Consider the following 25,194-nt stretch of genomic DNA (forward strand, 5'->3'; position numbering starts at 1 on the left):
CCAAAGCATACGTATCAGGTTGCAAATTAAATTATGAATTCACTTCGCTCTTCTGAACTGCCACAGACATGTAAAATAGCTTCTTGCAAACAGGTTAACCGAAAAGGAGATGGCATTAACTTACAAAATGGCTTATGGAAATGACATTATGAATGTTCTTTTAAAAACCTAATAAAGTGATTTACTGTTTCAAAAGATGACATAAAAAGCTCGGAGGAGTTTAGGAGATAATTCGACAGAGATTAACAGGGTGACTGGCAAATGTAGAAACACACAGGGCACCTGCTTCCCCTCCCTAGGATATGCACATATATATCATTCTCAATGTAGATCTAAGTACTCAGACTTTTTAACAGCCAGGAGACAAGGCTTCCCAGACTAACAGCCAGCTCTCTCTCTCGCTCTCTTTTTAAAGATTTTATTTATTTATGTGAGAGAAAGAGCGAGAGAGCATGAGCAGGGGGAAGGGCAGAGGCAGAGAGAGAAGCAGACTCCCCGCTGAGCAGGGAGCCTGATGCGGGGTTTGATCTCAGGACCCTGGGATGGTGACCTGAGCTGAAAAGGCAGATGCTTAACCGACTAAGCCACCCAGGTGCCCAAGCCAGCTATCTCTTAAACCCCTTTGTGCCCATACACATCTTTGAACACCATCCACGGCTCTTCTTGGCCTCATATTTTAAGAGCCAAGGCTGCCTTTTTAAAAATGAGAAAATTCCTACTTCCTTTTTGAAATATAGGTGCATGGGACGCCTGGGTGGCTCAGTCGGTTAAGCGTCTGACTTTGGCTCAGGTCGTGATCTCAGGGTCCTGGGATCGAGCCCCACGGTGGGCTCTATGCTCAGTGGGGAGTCTGCTTCTCCCTCTCACTCTGTCCCCCCCCGCCCCAGCTTGTGCTCTGTCAAATAAATGAATAAAATCTTAAAAAAAATAAATAAAACGTGGGTGCCTGCGAAAATACTTATTGAGGAAAGCAGAATATTCAAGGCTGAACAGTGACCCACGCCCACTCTCTCTATGTGTCTGTGTGGATTCTCTCTTTTTCTTATTGGGAGATCATTTTTAATCATCCTCACCTAAACTTTGGACAAATTTGTATCCCTTATTGCTGAGCCTGTCAGAGACAGTGTTTTAATGACAGACCCAGTCACCAAGAACAGAGCTGCTTAAAAAATACACGTGCAAGTCCCCAGTGAGAGAACACTGTGGACCTAACTGTTATGCAGGAGTCTGTCCTTCAACTTTTCACACTGAGTTTCATTAAACCCAGGGAGATATTTTTAAATTTTTATGAAGATTTAATTGACATAGAACATTGTATTAATTCTAGGTGTCCAATGTGATAATTTGATACACATATTTATTTTTAAAGATTTTACTTATTTATTTGACAGCGAGAGAGGGAACACGAGCAGGGGGAGTGGGAGAGGGAGAAGCGGGCTTCCCGCGGAGCCGGGAGCCCCACGCGGGGCTCGATCCCAGGACCCTGTGATCAGGACCCGAGCCGAAGGCAGACGCTTAACAACTGAGCCGCCCAGGCATTCCTGATACACATATTTATTGTGAGATGATCATCACAATCTAGTGAACACCCATTACTACATATAGTTACAATATCTTTTTCCTTGCAATGAGAATTTTTAGGATCTACTCTCTTAGTAACTTTCAAACATACAACAGACCTGTTAACTGAAGTCACCACCATGCTGGACTGTGGATTCAGGCGACAATGGGCTCAAAATCATGCATTTTTAGGAAGTGTATGAATGGAAAACAGTCCTAATAGGCACTATTGCATGAGAGCGAGGTTTTGGATTTGGGGTTTGAAGAGGTGTAGATGGAGGGGTGGAGCGAGGCACAGAGGGAAAAGGGGTAGGCACAGAAGGGCTGGACTCTGGACTGGGAGACTGGACACACTCTGAATGTGTGAGACAGTGCAACTCTGATTCAGGTCAAAATAAAGAACTGCCATGATGAATAACAGATGGTAATAGTATAAAGACACAAGTAACCAAAGAGCTTTACATGCAAAAATTAGAAAGGCTTCAATGTAATACGACAGCTGGCTAGCAATCTTTAATATACTTGGTCCCACCTTCTTACTAAGTACAGAGAAAAATACTGACATAATAATATTGGAAAGTGCATCTGAAAAATAACCTCCCATCAGAGCTTAATGAAGTGCTACTCAACATAAGGCAGGTGGGGCTGGACAGAAAGGCTCATGCAGACTCTGGTCTTGACTTCATGAGCCAGAGACTACGTGAGTGATACAATACAGAGAGACACGATCTGTCCAGGCACTTGGACCAGGCACTGGGGAGCTGAGCCCCAATTTTTAAGGAGCAGCTTTCTGAAGCAGAGCTGTTTCCTCAAGCTCTCATATCCTTCAGTTTTTAAAAAACTAGCATGGTAGACAGAATTCTAGGATGATCCCCAGTGACCTGCACGCTTGTATCATCTCCCTCTGAGCGTGGGTGGGACCAGTAAGCATGAGGGGACTCCTGTGATTACCGCAACTTACACGGCAAAAGGAATTCTGCAGATGTAATTAAGGTTACTAAGCCGTTAACTTCGAGTTAGTCAAAGAGAATACTATCCAGGTGGGCCTGGCCTAATCACTTGAGCCTATTAAATCTGTGTCTGGAGGTCAGAGATATGAAGGACTGACTTGGAAGGAAGTCTCGGTTTGAAGATGGAGGGGGCTGCCTGGTAAGGAACGTGGATGGTCTTGGGAGGCGGGACATGGCCCGTGGCTATCAGACAGGAAGGCATGGGGACCGCTTCCCTACAACTGCAAGGAAGTGAATTCTGCCAAGCATGTGATGACCCTGGAGGAGGATTCTTCTCCAGCACCTTCAGATGAGAATGCAGCCCAGCTGACACCTTCATCCCAGGTTTTGAGACCCTGATAAGCTGTGTCCAGCAAGCCAAGGCGAGCCTGACCAGATTTCTGACTTACACACGGTGGGCGAATAAATGGAGGTTCTACTAAGCTGTTGACGTTCTGGGTAATTTGCTACATGGCAAGAGAAAACGAATACACCCCAGAACACTGACAGTGGCACAAAAGAGAGGATTAAAAATTCGATGGGAATCTGGCGATGACTTGGTGCACTACGAAAAGCGGAGCCCCCAAGTACAGAGCATTATAAAAAGGCCGAACACTGCAGCAAACTTTGTACATCAAGAGAATTGTCCAGTTAAACTCATTTTTGTAATAGAATGTTAACATTTTCAAAGAATATGCTCAGTACGTTTTTCTTCGACTTTCAGAGGCCTTTTTGGGTGAAGTTTTAAATTCCTTTAAAATTCTTTTAAAATTCCTTTAAAATGAAGCAAGGGGCGCAAGAAGTCATCTGCAAAAAAAAAAAAAAAAGCGCAATAGGTGCCAGACTTCCCAGTTCTCCAGACTTCCAGGATGTTATGTAGTGTATATATTATGCACCCCTCTCTCCCCCCGGATTAACAACTGGACTCACTGCTCTAACTTCAGACGTCATACGGAGCATACTAGTTTAAAGTTTAACTGATACAGTTTAAAAATCAGTTAATCCTATTTCCCAGACTGCAGACACCCTGCAGTTTTATGTGTGTCCTAAGAAGACCAGGCCGTGTGGTAGGGGAGATGCCAGGGCAGGGAGGCTTAGGGAAAGGGTTGTCACTGACTGCTAGAAATTGCAGCCAGAGCGAGGAGCAAGGGCGATTCATGAACTCCTTTGCCGAAAGCACTAAATCTGGGTATCAGCTGTTTTCGAGGAAGATGAGAAAGAAGGAAACCCCACATGACACAGGTGGATAGGTGCTGCAGATGGGCATAGGAATAACACCCTATTCTAACCACTCTCGGGGAAAGGAAAGCCCGAGAAGAATCTAATCAAAGGAGAAGAAATTCTCAGGAAATGTTGGGATTCCCCAAAGAACATACTGATAAAAAATAAAAACTCTAAAATGTCACTTCCTCTTTTAGGATTAGAAGAGAAAAAACCTTCATGATCAACTCAACAAACAAGGAAAAGTATGTGATAAAATTCAACACTCACTCCTGATAAAAACTTTGAGCAAACCAGGAATAAAAAGGTACTTCCTTGACCCGATTACGGGTATCAAATACAGCCAACTTCTTTCTCAACAGTGAAACATGAGAGGCATTCCCTTTAAAATCAGGACAAGGCAAGGCTGCCCGCCATCGCCACTTGCATTCATCATTGTTCTAGAAGTCCTAGTTGGCAGGTGAGGAAGGAAGGAAGGAAAAAGAAGGGAGGGCTACGAGAAACAGTAGAAGAAAACCCAAGTCTTAAAAAGACACTATTTGGAAAGACCAAAAATACATGTCTATGTCTCTATCTCTATATGCATTTGAGAATAAATCTAACAAAAGGGAGGTGTATTGGACAAGCAGGAAGAAAGTTACAAAATTTTTATTAAATTCATTAAAGATCTAAGTAAATGGATAATTCATTGTTACATTGTATCTATATGGATGTATAGGGATGTGTGTATACATATGTATATAATGCATATGTGTGTTTGAAACACACACACACACACACACACACACACACACACACACACACACTGTATGCAGACACAGAACAAGGTCCAGTTGTAAAAACACAAAAAGGCTCAGATGTGTTACTTCCCAATAGTGGGGTTATGGATCTTTATTTCTAAATATCTTAGTACATATTCCAACTTTTTTTTCCCTATCAACCACATATTATTTATGTGTTTTAAAAATTTGTAGTGGGGCGCCTGGGTGGCTCAGTTGGTTGGGCGACTGCCTTAGGCTCAGGTCATGATCCTGGAGTCCTGGGATCGAGTCCCGCATCGGGCTCCCTGCTCAGCGGGGGGTCTGCTGCTCCCTCTGACCCTCCCCCTCTCATGCTCTATCTCATTCTCTCTCTCAAATAAATAAATAAAATCTTAAAAAAAAAAAGCTTTCCATTAAAAAAAAATTTGTAGTAACTGTGTCATACTGTGAATATCCTTTTGAAAATGAGTTAAGAGACTTGGTTTCTTTCTTTCTATTTTTTTTTTTTAAGTAAGTTTTATGCCCAATGTGGGGCTTGAACTCACCATCCTGAGATCAAGAGTGGCACGTTCTACTGACAGCCAGCCAGGCACCCCCCATCACCTTGTTTCTTAGGTATATTCTGATTGTTCTACTGTGAATCTACATCACCTCTATAAGCAAAATCAGAAGGACTTCTTTTTCTTTTCTTTTTTTTTAAGTGACATGTCTTTACCGTCTTCGTCAAGGCTGCTGAAACTCTGCCCCTCGGTCAGCAAGTCCCTCTTCTCGTCCTTCCACTCCTGGCTAATTGAGGACACGATCTCTTGCGAGGTAGCCTTCAGGGCGGCGATGGAATTGCAACGTCTTTTAGAAGGTGAGGCCTTCAAGGCTGGACAGGAAGTAAAAAGGAGAGACAAAGATACGGTAAAACCACATTAACTTTTTTTTTAATTAAAATTTTACTTATTAACATATTAATCATTATTTGAGCAGAATGCAAGACACTTTGTTTTATATACACGAGGAAAGGAAGATGAAACTGCGTTTTGGCAATTTTGTCTACAATGACTTGACCTCAATGAGAAGATCCTAGAATACATGCGAACTGGAATACGTCTCTAGATTTTGAAGTCAAGTCTTACCTGAGGTGAGATTCAAACGTTCTGTTGCTAAAGGATATTTTTTTCTGCCTCCAAGCAATGTTCTTCCAGCAAGGGGAGGAGGTTGGGTGGGTTGGTAAACGCAGATGGTAAAGCAAGGAGAATTCTCATGACCCTGGTTTTATTAACTTGGGGACTGGGAATTTCTAAACATGCCAATGTTTAATCTTATACTCATGAAGCCTAATTTAGCCAAGTTACTTCTGGTTGCTTTTCGCTTTTAAGTGACTTTCCACTGAAATTTCCTGCCCTCTGGGTCTTTTCTAGGTCACGGCTACATCAGATGTTATCATTCACTCCCGACCTTTGTCCAAACAGCATTCTCCAACTTCAGGAGTGTGCTGGGAACCTGAACCAAGGCAAATGGACTTCACCATCCATTCTGCTCGTTGAAGGCTGTCCCTTCACCTCTGATACGTCAGTGGGAGTGGCTTTGGCTGCAGCCAGACCATCCCCACTTCTATGCAGTCTTTGCTGCAATAATTCTTCTTGGCTTAACACTGTTAGAGAATTTCCTTGGAGGAGAGGGAGTGAGGGAAGTTGAGGCTTATTTATGCTTTCCCTGAATTGGTTTTTGGCAGAGCCTCTCTCCACCTTTGGAGCTTTGCACAGAGGGATAACCTGATAGCCGATGCATTAGAATGATTGTGTCTGGCCTTGGGAAGCTCTCCAGAGCTTAGATTACGATGCTCATCTGGGGCCTGCCCATAGGCAGCCTGCAAGAACTTAACTGGACAAGGACTTTGGGGCACACAAATGGGGAAAGAATAGTGAGCATTCTCTCCACTTAAAGAGAAGGGAAAATTTATGTGTCCTTTGAGTAGTCTTAGGACCATAATAATATAATCATCATAATAAATACCTCCTGGAGAAGGCTTTAGGGTATGGAGGCCAACATTCACACACCATATCTCAAACTACCCACGTGGTTGTCCGAGGGAGGTGGGCCCTTTTGTAGGTCCAACAACTGAGACTGGAAAAGTTGCTACCTGCTCAAGGTCACAGAGCTAGAAAGCATGAAACCCCAGGTGTTTGTCTTCTGTTTGAAGTTGTCTAGACTGCTGTTCACTTCCTCTCTCTAGAGGATTCTATTTCCTGGCTGATGTGAAGGGGAGAAAAGATAAAACTAGAGTTAGGGGTTTTTTTTTTTTTTTTTGTTTTTTTGAGGGGAGGGCATTTTGAATGTTTAAAAACTGATCAAAATGGATTTTAATGGAAAGTAAGTGGACCAAATAAGTCACATTTTCCTTAACACCTCATCCTATCAAAACAGCAGCAACACCTGCTTTCCAGGCGTGAAGGGATTGCACACACGGGCTTCTGCTTTAACATTCTGTCTGCTAACTCTTATAAACCCTCAACTCTTGTCTTCCAACATAGTATTTTAAAACTTTTAATCAGAGGATCTCAAATGTGGTTCAGGGACTACTAGAGGCCCCCGAGACCCTTTTAGAAGGTCTGCAATCCTAAACCTATTTTCAAGGATGCCTGGCTGGCTCCGACCCATACAGTGTGTGACTCTTGATCTTGGTGTTGTGAGTTCAAGCCCCAAGTTGGGGATAAAGTTTACTTAAAAAAATAAAGTAACTGTAAAAAAACTATTTTCATAATAATATTAAGACATAAATTGCCTTTCTCACGGGTTTTCTATATGCCACATGACCCTCTCGCCACAGACTGAATTCAGAAGCAGATGTGAGAATCTAGATGTCATCTACGAACCAGAATTGGGGATTGGAAAAAATGAAAAATGATGTCACTTTTCTTAACGAACTTGTTTTAGGAAATATTACTTTTCATAATTATTTTTTATGTGAAAATGATTTTTACCTTTTTGTTGAAAATGGCTTATTTTAACATGCAATTTTTTAAATTATTACTTTGTGAGAATTAATGAATATTTGGCATTTCCATTTGACATTTTCCTCAATTTTAAATTCTAATATGGTAAATATTGCTAGATATAGCCCACGTGTGTGAAAGCCATTTGAGGTCCTCAATCACTGGAAAGAGTATAAAGTGGCCCTGAGACCGAAACATTTGAGTACTACATAGATGTTAGGTCAATGCGATTCTCTAAACTGAGAAATAGCTGAGGTCAGAAGAAAGTTGTCAGCAGCAATGAAACGTGAACTAGAGGAAGACACTCAGAAAACTGTGTGTACGTGTAGTTCACAGAGGAGAAAAGGCCAAGAGCTATGAAAAGAAACAGCTTTTTGTTTTCTTTTAATAAGATTTTATTTATTTATTTGTCAGAGAGAGAGAGAGAGAGAGAGAGAGAGCGAGCGCACAAGCGGGGGGAGGGGCAGGCAGAGGGAGAAGCAGACCCCCGCTGAGCAGGGAGCCTGAGGTGGGGCTCGATCTCAGGACCCCGGGATCATGACCTGAGCCGAAGGCAGATGCCCAACCAACTGAGCCACCCAGGAGTCCCAACTCTTTGTTCATTATCCGCATCACATACAACAAGGAGCGGGGAGGACCCAAAACCAAACCCCTGCTGGGACCACATAGCACCTAGATGGTGAATCTTCCTTAAAGGAATGATTTAAGACTCACTCATGGGATAAGACTTGAATCTTGTAAAAACTGAAGGCTTCAGGGATTTCTTTTGACTGGATAACCTCAAAAGATGGTTTGGGTTGCATGTCACTTTGTTTTGTGCTGCAGAAACTCCTGGATTTGTTTTTGGCTAAACAACGTCTGGTGAGAGGTATCCTGTGTCCATTTCCAGCCCTATATCCTGCCACTTATCTGCCTCTACACTTTACTGCTTTTCAACTCACCTAGCTGCCATTCCTAGAACCTACCATGTCCATTCCTACCCCTGGGCCTTTGCACATGCTATTCCTTCACCTCAGAGGTCCTTCTTGCCTCTCTTCCTAATGAATGCTAACTTATATTTAGGGAATTACTTTAAATATTCTCTCTGAAGCTCTCTTGTGGAAGAATTGGTCTTATTTCTCTCTGTGTACCTATAGTAGTGTATGCAAAAACTCTATTAACAATGGCTTCATTGGGGGCGCCTGGGTGGCTCAGTTGGTTAAGCGACTGCCTTCGGCCCAGGTCATGATCTCAGGGTCCTGGGATTGAGCCCCACATCAGGCTCCCTGCTTGGCGGGAAGCCTGCTTCTCCCTCTCCCACTCCCCCTGCTTGTGTTCCCTCTCTCGCTGTGTTTCTCTCTGTCAAATAAATAAATAAAATCTTTAAAAAACAAACAAACAAAACAAAACAAAACACAAATGCTTCACTAGATTATACATCTGTTACATGTTCCAATCCCTGACCCAAAAATTATTGAGGGAGGAACTAATTCACTAAAAAAAACCTTCCTATGTTATTAATGGTTGGTATAGTGCTAGGCACATCACAGGTGCTCAAAGTTAGTTGAATGAATGCATTCTTGTTCTAAAAATCTTACAGCAGTTGATTTTTTTTTTTTTTAAAGATTTTATTTATTTATTTGACAGAGACAGAGATAGCGAGAGCAGGAACACAAGCAGCGGGAGTGGGAGAGGGAGAAGCAGGCTTCGCCCCGAGGAGGGAGCCCAATGTGGGACTCGATCCCAGGACCTTGGGATCATGACCTGAGCTGAAGGCAGACGCTTAACGACTGAACCACCCAGGCGTCCTCAGCAGTTGATTTTTAACAAATTAATGTACTATTATATTCCTTTCAGGAAGCTAAGTTTTAGTGCTTGAGACACATGATCTGGGTACGGAATTTCAGTGAGGTTTCAACATTACGACGACTAATATTTCTAGAAAAAAATTATACGATTTTGCAGGTATTATTACACTGCCCGTATGACTCAGTTCTGGGGTGGAATGAAAGGATGTAATAAGACTGAAAAAAGTAATTTTAGGAATTCTTAATCTCAGGAAACAAACTGAGGGTTGCTGGAGTGGTGGGGGGGAGGGATGGAGTGGCTGGGTGATAGACATTGGGGAGGGTATGTGCTATGGTGAGCGCTGTGAATTGTGCAAGACTGTTGAATCACAGATCTGTACCTCTGAAACAAATAATGCAACATATGTTAAAAAAAAAAAAGATAGTAGGAAGGGAAAAATGAAGGGGGGAAATCAGAGGGGGAGACGAACCATGAGAGACTATGGCCTCTGAGAAACAAACTGAGGGTTCTAGAGGGGAGGGGGGTGGGGGGATGGGTTAGCCTGGTGATGGGTATTAAGGAGGGCACGTTCTGCATGGAGCACTGGGTGTTATATGCAAACAATGAATCATGGAACACTGCATCAAAAACTAATGAGGTCATGTATGGTGATTAACATAATAAAAAAATTAAAAAACAAAACACACACACACACACACACACACACAGTAATTTGAAAGAAGAAACGTGAAGACTAGGTACTGTTTTCTTGAGGGTGGAAGTGAGGAGGGGAAATTTTCACCTACAAAGAAAGTATGCCTTTAAGCTTAAGGGCTTGAATATAATCACAGTTGATAAAGCATCTTAGTTATACATAGTTATATATATATATACATTTAGCTTTTAAAATTTTAGGTATTTAGTTTTTAAAATTTAAATTAAAAAGTTATTGAAGTTTAACTGACATGCAATTATTTTAGTTTCAGGTTACAACATATTGATTAGACATTCTATACATTACTCAGCACTCACCACAAGAAGTGTAATCACCATCTGTCACTACATAATATTATTGGCTAGACTCCCTATGCTGTACTTTTCATCTCCATGACTTGTTTTATCTATCAAAGTTTGTACCTCCTAATCCCCATTATCGATCTTGCCCATTCCCCACCTACATCCTCTCCGACAACTGGCAGTTTGTTCTCTGTACTTAAGAGTTGGTTTGTTCACTTGTTTTTTTAGATTCCACATATAAGTGAAATTATATGGTATTTGTCTTATTTCACTTGGCATAATGCCTTCTAGGTCCATTCATGTTTTTGCAGATGGCAAGATGCCATGTTTTTATGGCCGAATAATATTCCACCGTATATACACACTGCATCTTTATCCGTTCATCTATGGATGGACACTTGGCTGCTTCTATGTCTTCGCTGTTGCGAATAACGCTGCAGTAGACACAGAGGTACATGTACCTTTCTGAATTAGTGTTTTCATTTTCTTTGCGGAAGTACCCAGTAGTGGAATTACTGGATCATACAGTATTTCTATTTTGTTTTTTGAGCAACTGTTTTCCACAGTGGCTGCACCATTTTGCACTCCCATCAACAGCACACGAGGGTTCCTTTTTCTCTACATCCTCGCCAACACTTGTTGTTTCCTGTGTTTCTAATTTTAGCCATTCTGACTGGTATGAGGGGATATCTCATTGTGGTTTGATTTCCATTTCCCTGATGATTGGTGATACTGAGCATCTTTTCATGTGTCTGCTGGCCATCTGTATGCCTTCTTTGGGAAAAAAGGTCTATTCAGGTCCTCTGCCCATTTTTAAATCAGATTTTTTTGTGTGTGTGTTGAGTTGTATTAGTTCTTTATAGATTTTAGATATTAACCCCTTATCGGATATATCACTTGCAAGTATCTCCTTCCATTTAGTAGGTTTCTTTTGCTGTGCAAAAGCTTTTTATTTTGGTGTAGTCCCACGAATTTTTTTTTGCTTTTGTTTCTCTTGCCTGCAGAGAAACACCCAAAAATATTTTGCATAGAGTGATATCCAAGAGATTACTGCCTATGTCTTCTTCTAGGAGTTTTATGATTTCAGGTCAGGTCTCACATTTAAGTTTTTAATCCATCTTGAGTTTATTTTTGTGTATAGTATAAGAAAGTGATCCAGTTTCATTCTTTTGTGTGTTGCTGTCCAGTTTTCCCAACACCATTTGTTGAAGACTGTCTTTCCCTCACTGTATATTCTCGTCTTTGTCGAAGATTAACTGACCTTGTGGGTTTCGGCTTACTTGTGGTCTCAGTCCTATACTATTGATCTCTGTGTTTATTTCTGTCCTGTTTTGATTACCACAACTTTGAAGTATATCTTGAAATCTTAGATTGTGATACTTCCAGCTTTGTTTTTCTTTTTCAAGATTGCTTTGGCTATTCAGGGGTGTTTGTGGTTCCATACAAGTTTTAGGATTATCTGTTCTAGCTCTGTGAAAAATGTTTTGGTATCTTGAAAAGGATGGCATTAAATCTGTAGACTGTTTTGGGTAGTATGAACATTTTAACAACACTAGTTCTTCTAATCCATGTGCATGGAATATTTTACCATTTAATTGTGTCATCTTCAACTTCTTTCACCAATGTTTTATAGTTTTCAGAGTATAGGCATTTCAACTCCTTGGTTAAGTTTATGCCTAGGTCTTTTATTTTATTTGGTATAAGTGTAAATGGGATGGTTTTCTTAGTATCTCTTTCTGCTACTTCATTATTACTGTATTGAGATGCAATGGATTTCTGTATATTAATTTTGTATCCTGTGACATTAATGAATTCATCAATCAGTTCTAGTAGTTTTTTGGTGCAGTCTTTGGGGTTTTCTACATATATAGTATAATATCATCTACAAATAGTGAAAATTTGACTTCTTCTTTGCCAATTTGGATGCTTTTTATTTTTTTTTCCTGTCTGATTGTTGTGGCCACAACTTCCAGCACTACATTGAGAGTGGACATCCTTGTCTTGTTCCTGATCTCAGAGGAAAAGCCCTCAGTCTTTCACCACTGGGTATAATGTTAGCTGTGGGTTTTTCATGTGTGGACTTTATTGTGTTGAGGTATGTTCCCTCTAAACCTGCTTTGTGGAAAGTTTTTTTTTTTATCATGAATGAATGTTGTACTTTGATCATATGGTTTTTATCCTTTTACTTGTTAATGTGATGTATCACATTTTTATATATCCCATTAGAATTTGTTGTGCATTTAGGTATGCAAACCAGTAACTATACACACACACACACACACGAATAAATCTGTGTCTATAAGAACTAAATGGACCTTTTTAAAAAAGATTTTATTTATTTATTTAAGGGATGCCTGGGTTTCTCAGTCGGTTAAGTGTCTGCCTTCAGCTCAGGTCATGGTCCTGGGGTCCTGGGATCAAGTCCCATATCGGGCTCCTTGTTCAGGAGGGAGCCTACTTTTCCCTCTGCCTGCCGCTTTCTCTCTCTGACAAATGAATAAGTAAAATCTTTTAAAAAAAAGATTTTATTTATCTGAGAGACAAGCATGCATGTGTGTGTGCACATGAGTGAGGGGAGAAGCAGAGGGGGAGGGAACGGGAGAGGGAGAGAATCCCAAACAGACTCTGCACTGAGCACGGAGCCTGTCATGGGACTCAATCTTGATCCTGAGATCATGACCTGAGCAGAAATCAAAAGTTGGACACTCAACCAAGTGAGCCACCCAGGCGCCCCCTAAATGGACCTTTAATATGATTTTTAAAAAAAGAATTTATTTATTTATTTGACAGAGAGATAGAGAGAGAGCACAAGTAGTCAGAGCGGCAGGCAGAGGGAGAGGGAGAAGCAGGCTCCCCACTGAGCAGGAAGCCTGACGTGGGGCTTGATCCCAGGACCCCAGGATCATGACCTGAGCTAAAGGCAGCTGCTTAACTGACTGAGCCACCCAGGCGCCCCTTTAATATGATTTTTATTGTACATATTATTCCATTAGATTGTCCCATAATATATTTAACCAATATAAGGCTGGCCATTTAGGCAGTTTCTAATTTTTTCCACCACAAAATAGGACTCTAATGATTATGGCATCAGTAAATACCTAATGGAATACTTAACCATAATTACTAATTCATCACAGCTTTTGGAGATAGTCCAAACCCTTTTAATAAAAATCTTACAAAGATACACACAGTGAAGTCAGTGAGTACATGGTAAAAGTAAAAAAATAAAAAAAAAAAAAATAAAAAAAAAATCCTAAGACTCTTACCTTGAATTTTCTTGAAAACTCTGGAATTCATAAACTTTAGAAATCTGTCAGCATAAAAGCTTGGTCGATGAACTGAAACAGTATCCTGAAAATACAAATCAGGTGTCACAGGTTTACCTCTCAGATCATTTCAAGCTAGAAGAAAGATCTACGCAATTGGTTCTCTGTTAGCCAATGTCCTGAACCAGAAGGCGTGGATGTTGGCAGCCCTGTGACCCGTGGTGCCCAGAAGTGAGGCTGGGGAAGCAGGCATAAGACAATATGGCAAAGAATCTAGATATTCATGATGAAAGAGAGTACGAAGAGGGGCCTGAGAGAGCTAGCCAAAGGACGCTGCTTTATAAAGCAAAATAGCTAATTCTCATTCCATTGTGTGCCATGTGGGGCTTTTAAATTCTTTTTTTACATACAGGCAACCAGTGTTTCAAGTGTCATCTAAAATGAAGGATTTCGCTTTCGGTCGGGGACAAAAACTGGGGACATAAGCAAGCAAAACAACTCTAATATAAGAGTGACATCTAGGTTAAAACAAATAGTGTGGTTTTGTCTTGTAGTAATCAGGTGCACGGACACTGGGAAGATTCCTTGGGGACAAGGCTGACTGACGACCTCTGTTATGCTGAATTATCTACTAATTAGATAGAATTGAACTGAATTGAATTGTTAACTCAATTCTCTCGTGCTTGGCAGGAGTCTTCAGGACTGAAGGGGCATTTTATTACAATCCAGGAAAGGAGATGGATGAAGAAGCTAATTCTCCATGTTTATTCAGTAACCACGTATTTACCATCCAAGATATACATTTCTAGAAATAGTAAATGTTCTGTTTTCATTCTAAGTTTGTGGATTCTAATAAAAAAAGCTCTGAAAATTTAAGTTTAGATGGTATAAAGCATCCGCTCTGGGTTTGGAATTAAAAACCCACATTGGACCAGAGGTCTGGAGCCCTGGTTCTATGTTAGTTCTAACTTTAATAAGCTGTGTGATATAGGAAGAAGGCAGTGTCTTGGTGCCTCCATTTTTTTTTTTATCTGTAAAACAGGGTGTTACGGGAGGCATAAGGTAATTCCATAATCAACATGTTATGAAGGACACAGTATAGAGAAAGCCTCTTTGACCAAGGCATATTGGTCCTCTAGACCATCAGGGATGCTGGAGATGTGGGAATTTCCGGCTGGTTTGACATGTAGCTCCTGTATGAAATGGACACATACAATAAGCACAGTAAGTTAGAAATATCTTAAGGTGTAAGATGATTAAGACTCAGATCTTGCCTTCCAAGAGAAGTTGGACGGTGTTTCTCTTTGGTATGAAGAAACATTGTTTAATTATGAGGTACATTTGCAAACAAACAAAAATGAATCTTATTTACTGCTTACAGTTCCACAAATATATGATCAGTACAGAGATGCTCTTAAAAAAAAAAAAAAAAACACCAAAAATGGAAGATGTGTTTTAAGTAGACAAAGGTAGGGGCCTCTTAGCAGCATCTGACCAGTTGAGAACTAGGTCATTCACATCAGAAATCTTAGTCTGGTAACAGGGAATTAACCTTGTCTCAGAAAACAGAGGGGAAATGTGTCTATTGTCTTCCTTCTATGGTGAAGGCATTATGCAGTCTCCACTTTTGTCAGGAAGAAAAAAAAAAATGAACCCACCATCTTGGCCTTTAAATAGAAGGAATCTTTGATCTGAAATAATAAGCCTACATTTAATTCTTAGAAAGAAACCTGTGACCCTTTTGTTTACAAGTGCATTCTGATGAAGCCCATTCCTTAGCCTGTGGACAAAATGCAGATCTTTCAGGCTGAAAGGTTATTACCAGTCTTCCACAGAACTGAGGAAGTGGGTGTTCTTTCCAATAAAGGAAAAGAATAACATCTATAATTTATCTTCTTTCAAAGAAAAGCATCTGCTCACATCTTTAAAAAAATGTGCGAGCAAATCTTTGATATATTCTTTGGAGGTGTCACTTCGGGTTATTAACTGAGGGAGGCCGAGGCTAGTAAATATTCTGTCAGCAGCAAAAAGTTCAAATCTAACATCCCGAGAGGAACGTGCATGTGTCTATGTGTGGTGAGAGAGAGCGGGGGGGGGGGGGGGGGGGGGGGGGGGGGGGGGGGGGGCTGGGGGGGGAGGCTGCTGCTTGATAATTGATTGTTTTCTTCTGTTATGCAATTCTGAGTTCAACAGACATCTTCATGCCAGTCAGTCTTCGTCATGTATACATCCGTAACAACTTGTAAGTTTTCACTTATGTCTTTATTGTGTTGGAACACTCAAGGGCGTTATTTTATTTAATCCCTATATCAGCCCTATGAGGCAGGTACTAGGTGCTATTACCATGTCTCTGGTACAGATGGGAAACCAGGTCAAGAGAGGCCAAATCACAAGCAATGCGTCTAGATCACATGGTTAGTAAAGTGGTGAACGCAGGGTTCAAATCCAGGGCCACCAAAGTCAGGTTCAGACCACTCCACAGCTTGGTCTTGTGGGAACCTCATTTCAACTGTACTCCTGATTTTGCCGCTGCCTATGCAAAGAGTCTCCCCCTTTTGCTCAGCATCCTCTCCTTTCGTAAGTGGGTCCTTCAGATTTCACACAGAAATGACATTTTCTCTGTTGACACGACTTCTTAGACACACCCTGAAGTCTGAGAAATCAGAAAAAATATATAGTCTAACAAGGAATATGATAAACACATACCCCATCATAGACGAGAGCTTTCCAGGAATGTTCTAGCTTCTTCATTAACCTAAACATAAACAGACAGAAAAAAAGGAGAATGTAAAATCATCCCCATTTGGTGGATTTTCAGTACCTTTTGTTGATTTATTTTGAAATAATGAAAGGCTACTTCCCCAAATTTCTTACCTATATGATTGCAGAATGTCAATAATGCCCATAAATAAAAGTAGTTTTTCTCCCTTATGGCTTTTAGCTGGAATGCCTCCCATTCTGTTGAGAGAGCAAGAGAGAAAATATTTTACAACATATTATAATGGGAAGTTAAAAATCACTTCTAATAAATAGACTGTAAACAAAAATGGACAACTTTAAGAATTCTGGACTCACTTGCCCTCTTTTTTTTTTTTTTTTTTGGTTCGGGTAAAGTCTTCCTGGGAATCCTGAATGCTGACCTTCCCACACAGGAGAATGAAACTATAGCTGTCAACTCAGGACAGCCTGATGGCAAGAATCCAAACAAAAAATTATTCCTATTTTAAAACCATGAGCACGAATTTTTAAAGTATTTTGAAATACTGCCTTTTAAAAATGCAACACTTTTACATATTTGCTGTGAGATGTAAAATATTTAAAAGAACCCATTCCTAGGATGCAAAGGACGCCTATTAGCATCTGGCACACCTTTCCAGTGTCAATGTGGGTGTATATGTATTTATTAGTCCACCAGAGCAATGATTATCATGCTTTATAACCTGAGTTTTTCATTTGCTAAATGATATACACTTGCTTGTACTCAATGCTAATGTGTTTTTTAATGGCTGTGTAGTAGTTCACTATACTGATTGATATAGAATACTTTGTTTAATTGATTACTGGGCATTTAGATAGACTTACAAGCAAGGATTTTTTTAAAAGTTTGATATGTATGGATTTCCTGTATAAAAGTGAAATATGCCTGTGATTTAGTCATTGTTGGAGACAATGTTGGAGACTCCTAGATCTCCAACACTAGTTGGAGATCTCCAATCACTAGTGGCCAAAATGATGCCTTCCGTTCAGTCTCCTGTACAGCTGGTAAACACACGTGACAGTCAGCCATTTCAGTAATTCTCTTTGGTTGCAATTGTTCCTGTTAGTCAATATGTACTTAATATGTGCAAAGTAATCCTGCAGTTATGAGCACATCTGGCTGAGGCAAGAGACCACATCTGCCAGGGTAGAGGATCTAGAATAAGAGAATCCTCTTATGCAGATGAGAAGGTCTGAATTACGAATGTAATTCCTATCATGTGCTTGCTTAAATACAAATTTATTCAAATTCAAAGTATATTCTCCCTATTGTGGTAGACGTTTTGAATATGGAGCCAAAGGGCTTAAAAACATTTTCAGCCACTGTTCAGAAATGGAGCCATTTGAAAAAAGAAACCACATGGGATAAAGAATGGTAATAACTCGAAGAATTGTCATGCATCTAGTTACCCGGAGATGAACAGAAATGAAGACTGCTCAATCCATGTTAGCACCAGGTAGGAATCCGTTCTCAAAGAGCCACCATGAAGGGAACGTGATTTCATTTAATTACCCATCTCTGTGGGCTGCCACAACCAGGAGGGGGGGCAGGTGGGTGGGCACACTTACGTGTCCAGGTTCTCTGTGATGATGCCATCTCCAGATTTCCCCGGACCCTGGATGGACTCCATCGCTGTGGAGTAGAGGACCTTCTGCATCCCAGATCTCTTAGCATCAGGCACATTTTGTGAGTTCTCCTCTTCTTTCTCTTTGAGGGAATGGTCCAGGATGTGGATTCCCAGCAAAAGGCTATAGTCCATGATTTTGAAGCTTTCCAGCACCTGAGTAAGAAAAAGAACCAGGAGGTCGGTCAACTGAAGTGGCTCCTAAGTTTCATCTGCAGAGAATCAGAAAGCTCTAGATACGCAGATGCACAGCTCCTGCGTCCCTTCCAGGGGATGGCTGATAGAGGAAAAATCAAAATAAAAACACTTGAGGTTATTATTAGGTCATATTCAATAAGGATTATCACAATGGCTCCAAGATGGTATTTTTTTATGCAAATCTAAAGCAAGCACAGCTTTTCCTAACCCTCCATGAATGCTTCACTCGTGACATTTATTGAACACTTCCCACATGCCAGGTTCTAAGTAGGTCACTCAGATCCAAACTTCATAACTCTCTGAGCTAGGTACTATTATTGTTTCTATTTTACAGATGAACAAATCGAGACAGAGGGAGATAAAGTAATCTGTTCAATATCACACCGTTTATAAGTGGCACTGTCGGGATGTGAACCCTGGGCAGTCAACTCCAGTGGCCATAGTCTTAAACACCAGAGCACATGGTCTCTATATGCATGTATCCTCCTCAGCATGAGGACTCAGCTGGAATGTGTTTTTGTCTGGATTCTGTTCTCCAAATCTTAACCTCGCTGGAGTTCTGTGGTCTCCTTTGGAAAGCTGGTCTTTCACAGTTGCCATTAGGTTCCCAGTAGAAGTGTTTTTAAAAATTAGGATCTCAACAAACAACAGGACTTCATGCTTAGTTACCCACTCAGCAAACAGTGGGGAAGAGAAGAATTAAGAGTAGCTGGATGCAGGGCGCCTGGGTGGCTCAGTCGTTAGGCGTCTGCCTTCAGCTCAGGTCATGATCCCAGGGTCCTGGGATCGAGCTTCGCATCAGGCTCCCTGCTCCGCGGGAAGCCTGCTTCTCCCTCTCCCACTCCCCCTGCTTGTGTTCCCTCTCTGGCTGTGTCTCTGTCAAAGAAATAAAAAATAAAATCTTAAAAAAAAAAAAAAAAAAGAGTAGCTGGATACATACAGCCAGACAAAGAAAGGGAGAGATGCTCTGACAGGAAAATGGCGGGAGATAAGGTCAAGGGAAGAGGCATTCAACATGGCTTCCCAGTGTAGGTGGGGCTTCTTGCATGGAGGAAGAGTATTCAGGAGGGTATGAAAATGGGGCATTCTCCTCTATGATAAAGTTCTTCTCCTCGTGGGTTGTATATGATTCTCCTCTCCAATAGGTTTTTTAATGCCTGGCATTTCTCACACAAAGCTGCTCAGGTTATCAAAACAGCCCAGAAATTAAGACAAGCCTGCATGGCAGAACAGTTGTCTCTGAATCAACACGATAATCTGTCACCATGCCCCAGTTAGGCAATGTCTTTTAGGAGCAGAGTCTATGGATAATTCTTTACCCAGAGACTGAATACCCAGAATTCCATAGGCTTTTCTCATTATTCCTCACCCTAACTGCTTATTTATTTAAAAATTTTTTTAAATTTAAATTCAATTTGGTTAATACATAGTGTATTATTAGCTTTAGGGGAGCCCAACTGCTTTCTGACCAGACATTTATGACACAGATGCAGCAAACAGGCGTTGGACCTGAGGATTCACATAACTGTGGCTGCCACTTGATGGATACCCTCTGAAAGGGGGTTTTGTGAACTACGACATAAGTGGCCTTCCAGAAATATGGTCATCCCTGGGTCTCATGCATCTTTGCCATCAATGAGGAAAAATTAAAGGGGGCTGCACGTGAGTATCAATTATTCATCTCTCAGTTTACTCAATTAAGTACTTTGAGAAAGGAGGTAGGCAAGAGCTGAGAGTAGAGTCTTATCATTTAGGAGGTTCAGGCCATGGCACTTTCTAACTCAAGAGAGTGGCCTGAGAGCCATGTGGACCAAGCTTCCCTAACCTAAGAAGTGGAGCCAAGACTGAAGGAAGAGGGAAGGATGTCAGGAAAAGTTTCCCACCACTGACCCAATGATTCAGCATCAGACCCACTGGCTGGTTCTCCAGGGAGGTTTATCAGCACCTTTCTCACCCCTCCATAAAACAGCATGGAACCATGTAAGAAACCAAGCCAGCTGTGCATCATGGTTGCCAAGGACCCAACCTCTTAAAGAGAAACACCAACAGACACTGAACGCTTTTCTTCGCACAAAAACAAGAGTGGAAGGACCTTGGCCTTTGTACCTGTCAACCATACTGACAGGCTTGGGAATGGCGCCCTCTCAGACGGCGTCATAATCCTGCAACGGGATCACCACCTGCAGATGCCAGTTTTCCGACTCACATGTATCAGAGCTCGGGTGTCCCTTCTTAAAGAGACTCTGCGGTAGGGACATAAAGCATAAAGAGCATGGACTCTGTGACCTAGGCGGGTTACATCACCTCCCTATGCCTGTTTCCTTCTCTGTAGAATGCCGACAATAATCTTACACACTGCAGAGTTGTAAAAATTCAACATGGAAATGCAGATAAAGTGCCTGGAAAAATTCTCGGTACAGGGAAAATGCTCAATTAACTGCTAGCTACCTTCATCCTAATTATAAGTCATAGTGACTCATGGCTCACACTCGGGTGAGAGGCTACAGAAGTTGTCTTGATGTAAACACCCTTGAAGGTACACTTCTGACAACAAAAATGCACAAAAAGCCCACAAAAATATGACCGCATTTTGGGCCAGCTTACCAGCGCCCTTTTGGGCCTCTTTAAAAGTTCTGGGTTGAGTGTTCAACAGGAAATGGTTAGCTGGCCGCACCACAGTTCTGGTCAATGGGCTATAAAATGATGGCCTCAGCATCCATGTGGGCGAACAGTCCCGTTTTCAATGAGCAAAAATCACAGCCTCATGCCCTGCACAGCCCAGACTACCCACTGGTAAATGTCCCCACAAAGCAGTACACTGGCTTCAAAAGCAAATTCTAATCAGATTCTGTGACAACGTTGTGAATGTTCCTACCAGGCATCCAGGGTGGTTTAAAGCGAGGTGTGGGGAAAACAAAGGTCCTCCTGGGAACACATCACACTTCTTTCTTTCTCCTCTGCAAAGCATCTAGAAGTGAGCTCTGCTTGTTAAAAAGCTTTCTTTATGAAATATTTTTCCTTATCTTTTCAATGCAAGATTCAAACTGAACTGTCTGGTTTGTACTTACAGCCTCTTCTTCTGCCTAAGGACAGGCCAAAGGGAACAGGTGCATTTTATAAGTGATACAAAGTCAGGCTGGGGTCCAATTTTAGTTCCTGGTGCTTTAAGTGACCAAATATTTGTCCTGGCTTATTTAAAAAACAAAACAAAACAAAACAAAAACAAGCCTCAAGAGAGAATTCACTACGAAAAAAAAAAAAAGAGAGAATTCACTAGGAAAAAGCTACACCTAAATTTTTTTAAAAGAGAATCATTTTCTCTGTACTCTCAAACTGGATCAGCAGAGTCCCTGAAGGATACTGAATTGTCTTTAGGAGGCCAGGCCCCTACTTTCGGAGTGAAAAGCTTAAAAAAGATAAATTCTATTCCCACTGTGTGGGAAGTTGACCATGATAGTTCGGTTTTGGGTTAGGTAAAGTCACCACCTACAAAAAAAAAAAAAGTTAAGGAAGAAAAAGAGAAATATACAGGCATATATTTTAAGTCAAATTCAAAAACTTCCGTAACGAAAAATTCTGGGAACAGATTTTAGTCACGTGCACTGCAGATCTGCATCAATTAGGAACAAAATAGTTATTCATATTCTCCCGGTTCCTTAATTAAAGGAATCAAATATATCTGCCAAAATCTTAGCATGTGTGAGTCTTGAGAACGTGCAACATTCTGCAACATGACAGACAGCCATCAGTCAAGTCTGTCATTCAGGTGCGAAAACATTTTTTTTTTTTCTAGAATGTTTGCCTGACCTGGCGGGTGCTGGTAGATTCCATAGCTGTGTGTTTGCTATGCAAAACGGTATTTCTTGTCACAGCCAGATTTCTTCCCCTTCTCTCTCAAGGACTATTTTAAGACAATAATAATACTGGAAGATAGTGTAAAAAAAAAAAAAAGTCAATGTCGGAGCAGTTGGTACAATATCCTGAGGACGTGATCAAAACTCTCTGTTCCTGAAGAAAGCATCTTCTTCAAGTTCTTATCGTTAGTGCTATGTTGGGAAGGCTCTTATTCACAGAGTTTCTACAGACCTGGTGACCCAATGTGGGCAATGTCCTAACTCAGAATGACAGGCACTGCTGTCCCCTCTCCATGGCTGGAGGTCATCAAGAGTGCCTGCCCCTTTTCTGCCTCGGTGCCCACATTCACTGCACGCTGCTTTCTGTCCCCCTGCTAGAAGGGGGAGCAGCTGTGCGGTGGTTGAGGCTCTAGGCTCTGGGTCCAGCTAGTCTGGTTTGACTCATGGCTTCCCCATGGGTCCCTGGGCAAAGTACAGAGCTGTTCTGGGCCTTGTTGCCCCACCTGGAAAAGAGAGAAAAATGGGAACCCTGAGCTTAAACAGGGTTATTGTGCAGAATGAGTTACTCCACATCAAGTCTTAGGACAGTAACTGGGATACACAGAGCACCCAATCAATGTGAGCTACTATTGTTGCTGTTCTTCCGCCCCCTGTTGGCTCATCCCTGCCGACCATGCCCCCTGGAAGCCCTGCTTGCCCTCAGCCCTTGTTCCCTGCCTTCCTGTATGTCTTTGCCTCCCTTTCCTTTGGTGAACATCTTTGTTCTCTCTTAACGTTTTACCCTCTCTACTTTTCAGCACTGACATTCATTTACTCTTTTTGTTGGAGGGAAAAACTGAGCCTCTAGTCTGTCCCAGGCACCATGGAAGTAAAACAGTCAAAAAGACCATCCTCAAAATTACACAAGCCTCGATTACAGATTGGAATAAGGCCTGGAAAGAGAAAGTCAGGGTGCTGCAGAGACACCTCACACAAGGGGTACCTATTTTTGACTGAGGAGTATTTCAATAGTCCAGATAAGAGACGGTACTTGAGGTTCCACACAAATTTTAGTTATTATTTGTTCTGCTTTGTGACTGGAATAGCCAAAGCCATCTTGAAAAAGAAGAACAAAGCTGGAGGTATCATAATTCCAGATTTCAAGACCTACTACAAAGGTATGGTAATCAAAACAGGATGGGACTGGCACAAAAACAGACCAACGGAATACAACAGAGAGCCCAGAAATAAACCCACATCTACATGGTTGATGCATCTATGACAAAAGAAGCACGAATTTTCAAATGGGGGAAAAGACAGTCTCTTCAACAAATGGTGCTAGGAAAACTGGAGCGCTACATGCAAAAGAATGAAACTGGACCACTTTCTCAGACCATCCGCAAAAATAAATTCAATATGGATTAAAGACCTAAAGGTGAGAGTGGAAACCATAAAAATCCTAAAGAGAGCATAGGTAGTAATCTCTCTGACATCAGCCATAGCAGCACTCTTCTAGATATGTCTCCTAAGGCAAAGGAAACAAAAGCAAGGTTCAGCTACTGGGACTACAACAAAACAAAAGGCTTTTGCAAAGTGAGGGGAACCGTCAACAAAACAAAAAGGCAAACTACTGAATGGGAGAAGATGTTTGCAAATGACATATCCAGTAAGGAGTTAATACCCAAAACATATAAACTTACACAACTCAACACCAGAAAACAAAGTTCTAACTAAAAAATGGCCAGAGGACCCGAATAGATCATTTTTTTCAAAGAAGACATACAGATGGCCAACAGACACATGAAAAAATGCTCAACATCACTTATCATCAGGGAAATCCTGAGTATGGCATGATGTTTAAACTTGTCTAATCACTAGGTCGTACGCCTGCAACTAATTTAACATTATGTGTCAACTACTCTCAAATGAAAAATTAAAAAAAAAAAAAGATGACACTTGAATGTGGATGGCAGCAGGGGAGTTCAAGGGAGAAGTGGAAAAAATCTGAGCATCTCTTAGCGGGTAGATTCCAGCTATCATCTCTCTAGAGACAATTCCCCAAATCTTTTCTTTAGGTCAAACTCACTCCTAAGCTCCAGGCCTGTGTATTTCCAATGGGCTTCTGGACGTTCCTAAACTTCTACGTAACCATCTTGCTATAACCCTAAACTCTTATTTTCCCCCAAAGCAGGTTCCTTTCCCTCACTTCTCTCTTTTATTTGAAATCAGTCTGATGCGGATTTCAGACTCCCTGACTCCTTTTCCTTCCATTAAGCTGCTCAATCCTGCAGCTTCTATAATTGGGACATTCCTTCGTGCTAATGCTTTGATTTCAACTTCTCTTTCTCTCACCTCCCCATCGATCTCCAACCCCCTGGCTTGATCAGTTCATGTCATGCCCCTAGCTCAAAGCCTTCAGTCCCTCACCATGGCGCAGGTGATACCGAAGGTCCTTGTTACTGCGGCCCCGGCCAACATCTGCCTGCTACTTAACATCTGTCTAGAGACCTCTTCCAGGCTGGTCAAGCTAGAATCACTTAGTTACCCACAGATAGGCCCCAAAAGTGTTGCTCATGCTTTCAAATCTTCCTGGTTTTTCAAAGCCTGTCTCATCTCTTACCTTCATGAAAACTAGACTCATAATCTCCACAAAATGTTGAGAACACATTTCCCCTCTGAAAACTGAAGCACATTATCAGCATCCCTCTATGGAATAAAACTTGGGTTGTATCTTTATTTTTCCTGTCATACACACCAGACTGTTCTGCTCACCAAAGACTTGTTTTGCTTTGTGTTCCCTGCTGTGCACTCTGATCATAGCAGAAATGCGTATTTTTTATATTGCTGTCCATGTGAGCAAGAAAATGAAAACCAAAATACTCAGCACAGAACATAGAGCCCTATGGCTTCTATCTCAAATATAAGAACTCGATACTGCATTTCAAGATCATAATGCTTGTGAAAAATCTTCAGCGCTGAATGTATTTACTGTGATTACATGCTCTATGTTGTCAGAAGAACAAAGCTAATAGTGTTTTCAAACCTACCCACACCAGAGGTATTTTAAAAAACCGTGTCCAGGGCAAAAATCAAGCTGTTATTTACAGAGACTTTATATTTACTGATTAGCAGGCATACACCTAAATGGCAGATACGAGGCAAGCTTATTTTGCCATAAACTAGGCTGAGCTTAGAGTCTAGTAAAAATATCACTTG

At 41.3% G+C, this 25,194-nt stretch overlaps 1 protein-coding gene across 9 annotated transcripts in view; it reads right to left on the reverse strand.

Annotated features, from left to right (window-relative positions):
• The window catches only part of PIP5K1B (phosphatidylinositol-4-phosphate 5-kinase type 1 beta), a 295,362-nt gene that overhangs the window by 68,200 nt on the left and 201,968 nt on the right, over positions 1-25,194 (reverse strand). For all 9 annotated transcript variants that reach the window (XM_027615116.1, XM_027615109.2, XM_027615110.2 and 6 more), the window contains 5 exons: positions 17,892-18,103; positions 16,440-16,523; positions 16,272-16,320; positions 13,566-13,650; positions 5,247-5,402 (listed from right to left, as the gene is read on the reverse strand). In XM_027615116.1, the coding sequence (XP_027470917.1) occupies positions 5,247-5,402; positions 13,566-13,650; positions 16,272-16,320; positions 16,440-16,523; positions 17,892-18,103 (586 nt within the window). The remainder of the gene's footprint in view (positions 1-5,246; positions 5,403-13,565; positions 13,651-16,271; positions 16,321-16,439; positions 16,524-17,891; positions 18,104-25,194) is intronic.

The sequence above is a fragment of the Zalophus californianus genome, chromosome 13 (genome assembly GCF_009762305.2).
Source record: "Zalophus californianus isolate mZalCal1 chromosome 13, mZalCal1.pri.v2, whole genome shotgun sequence".
Lineage (NCBI taxonomy): Eukaryota > Metazoa > Chordata > Mammalia > Carnivora > Otariidae > Zalophus > Zalophus californianus.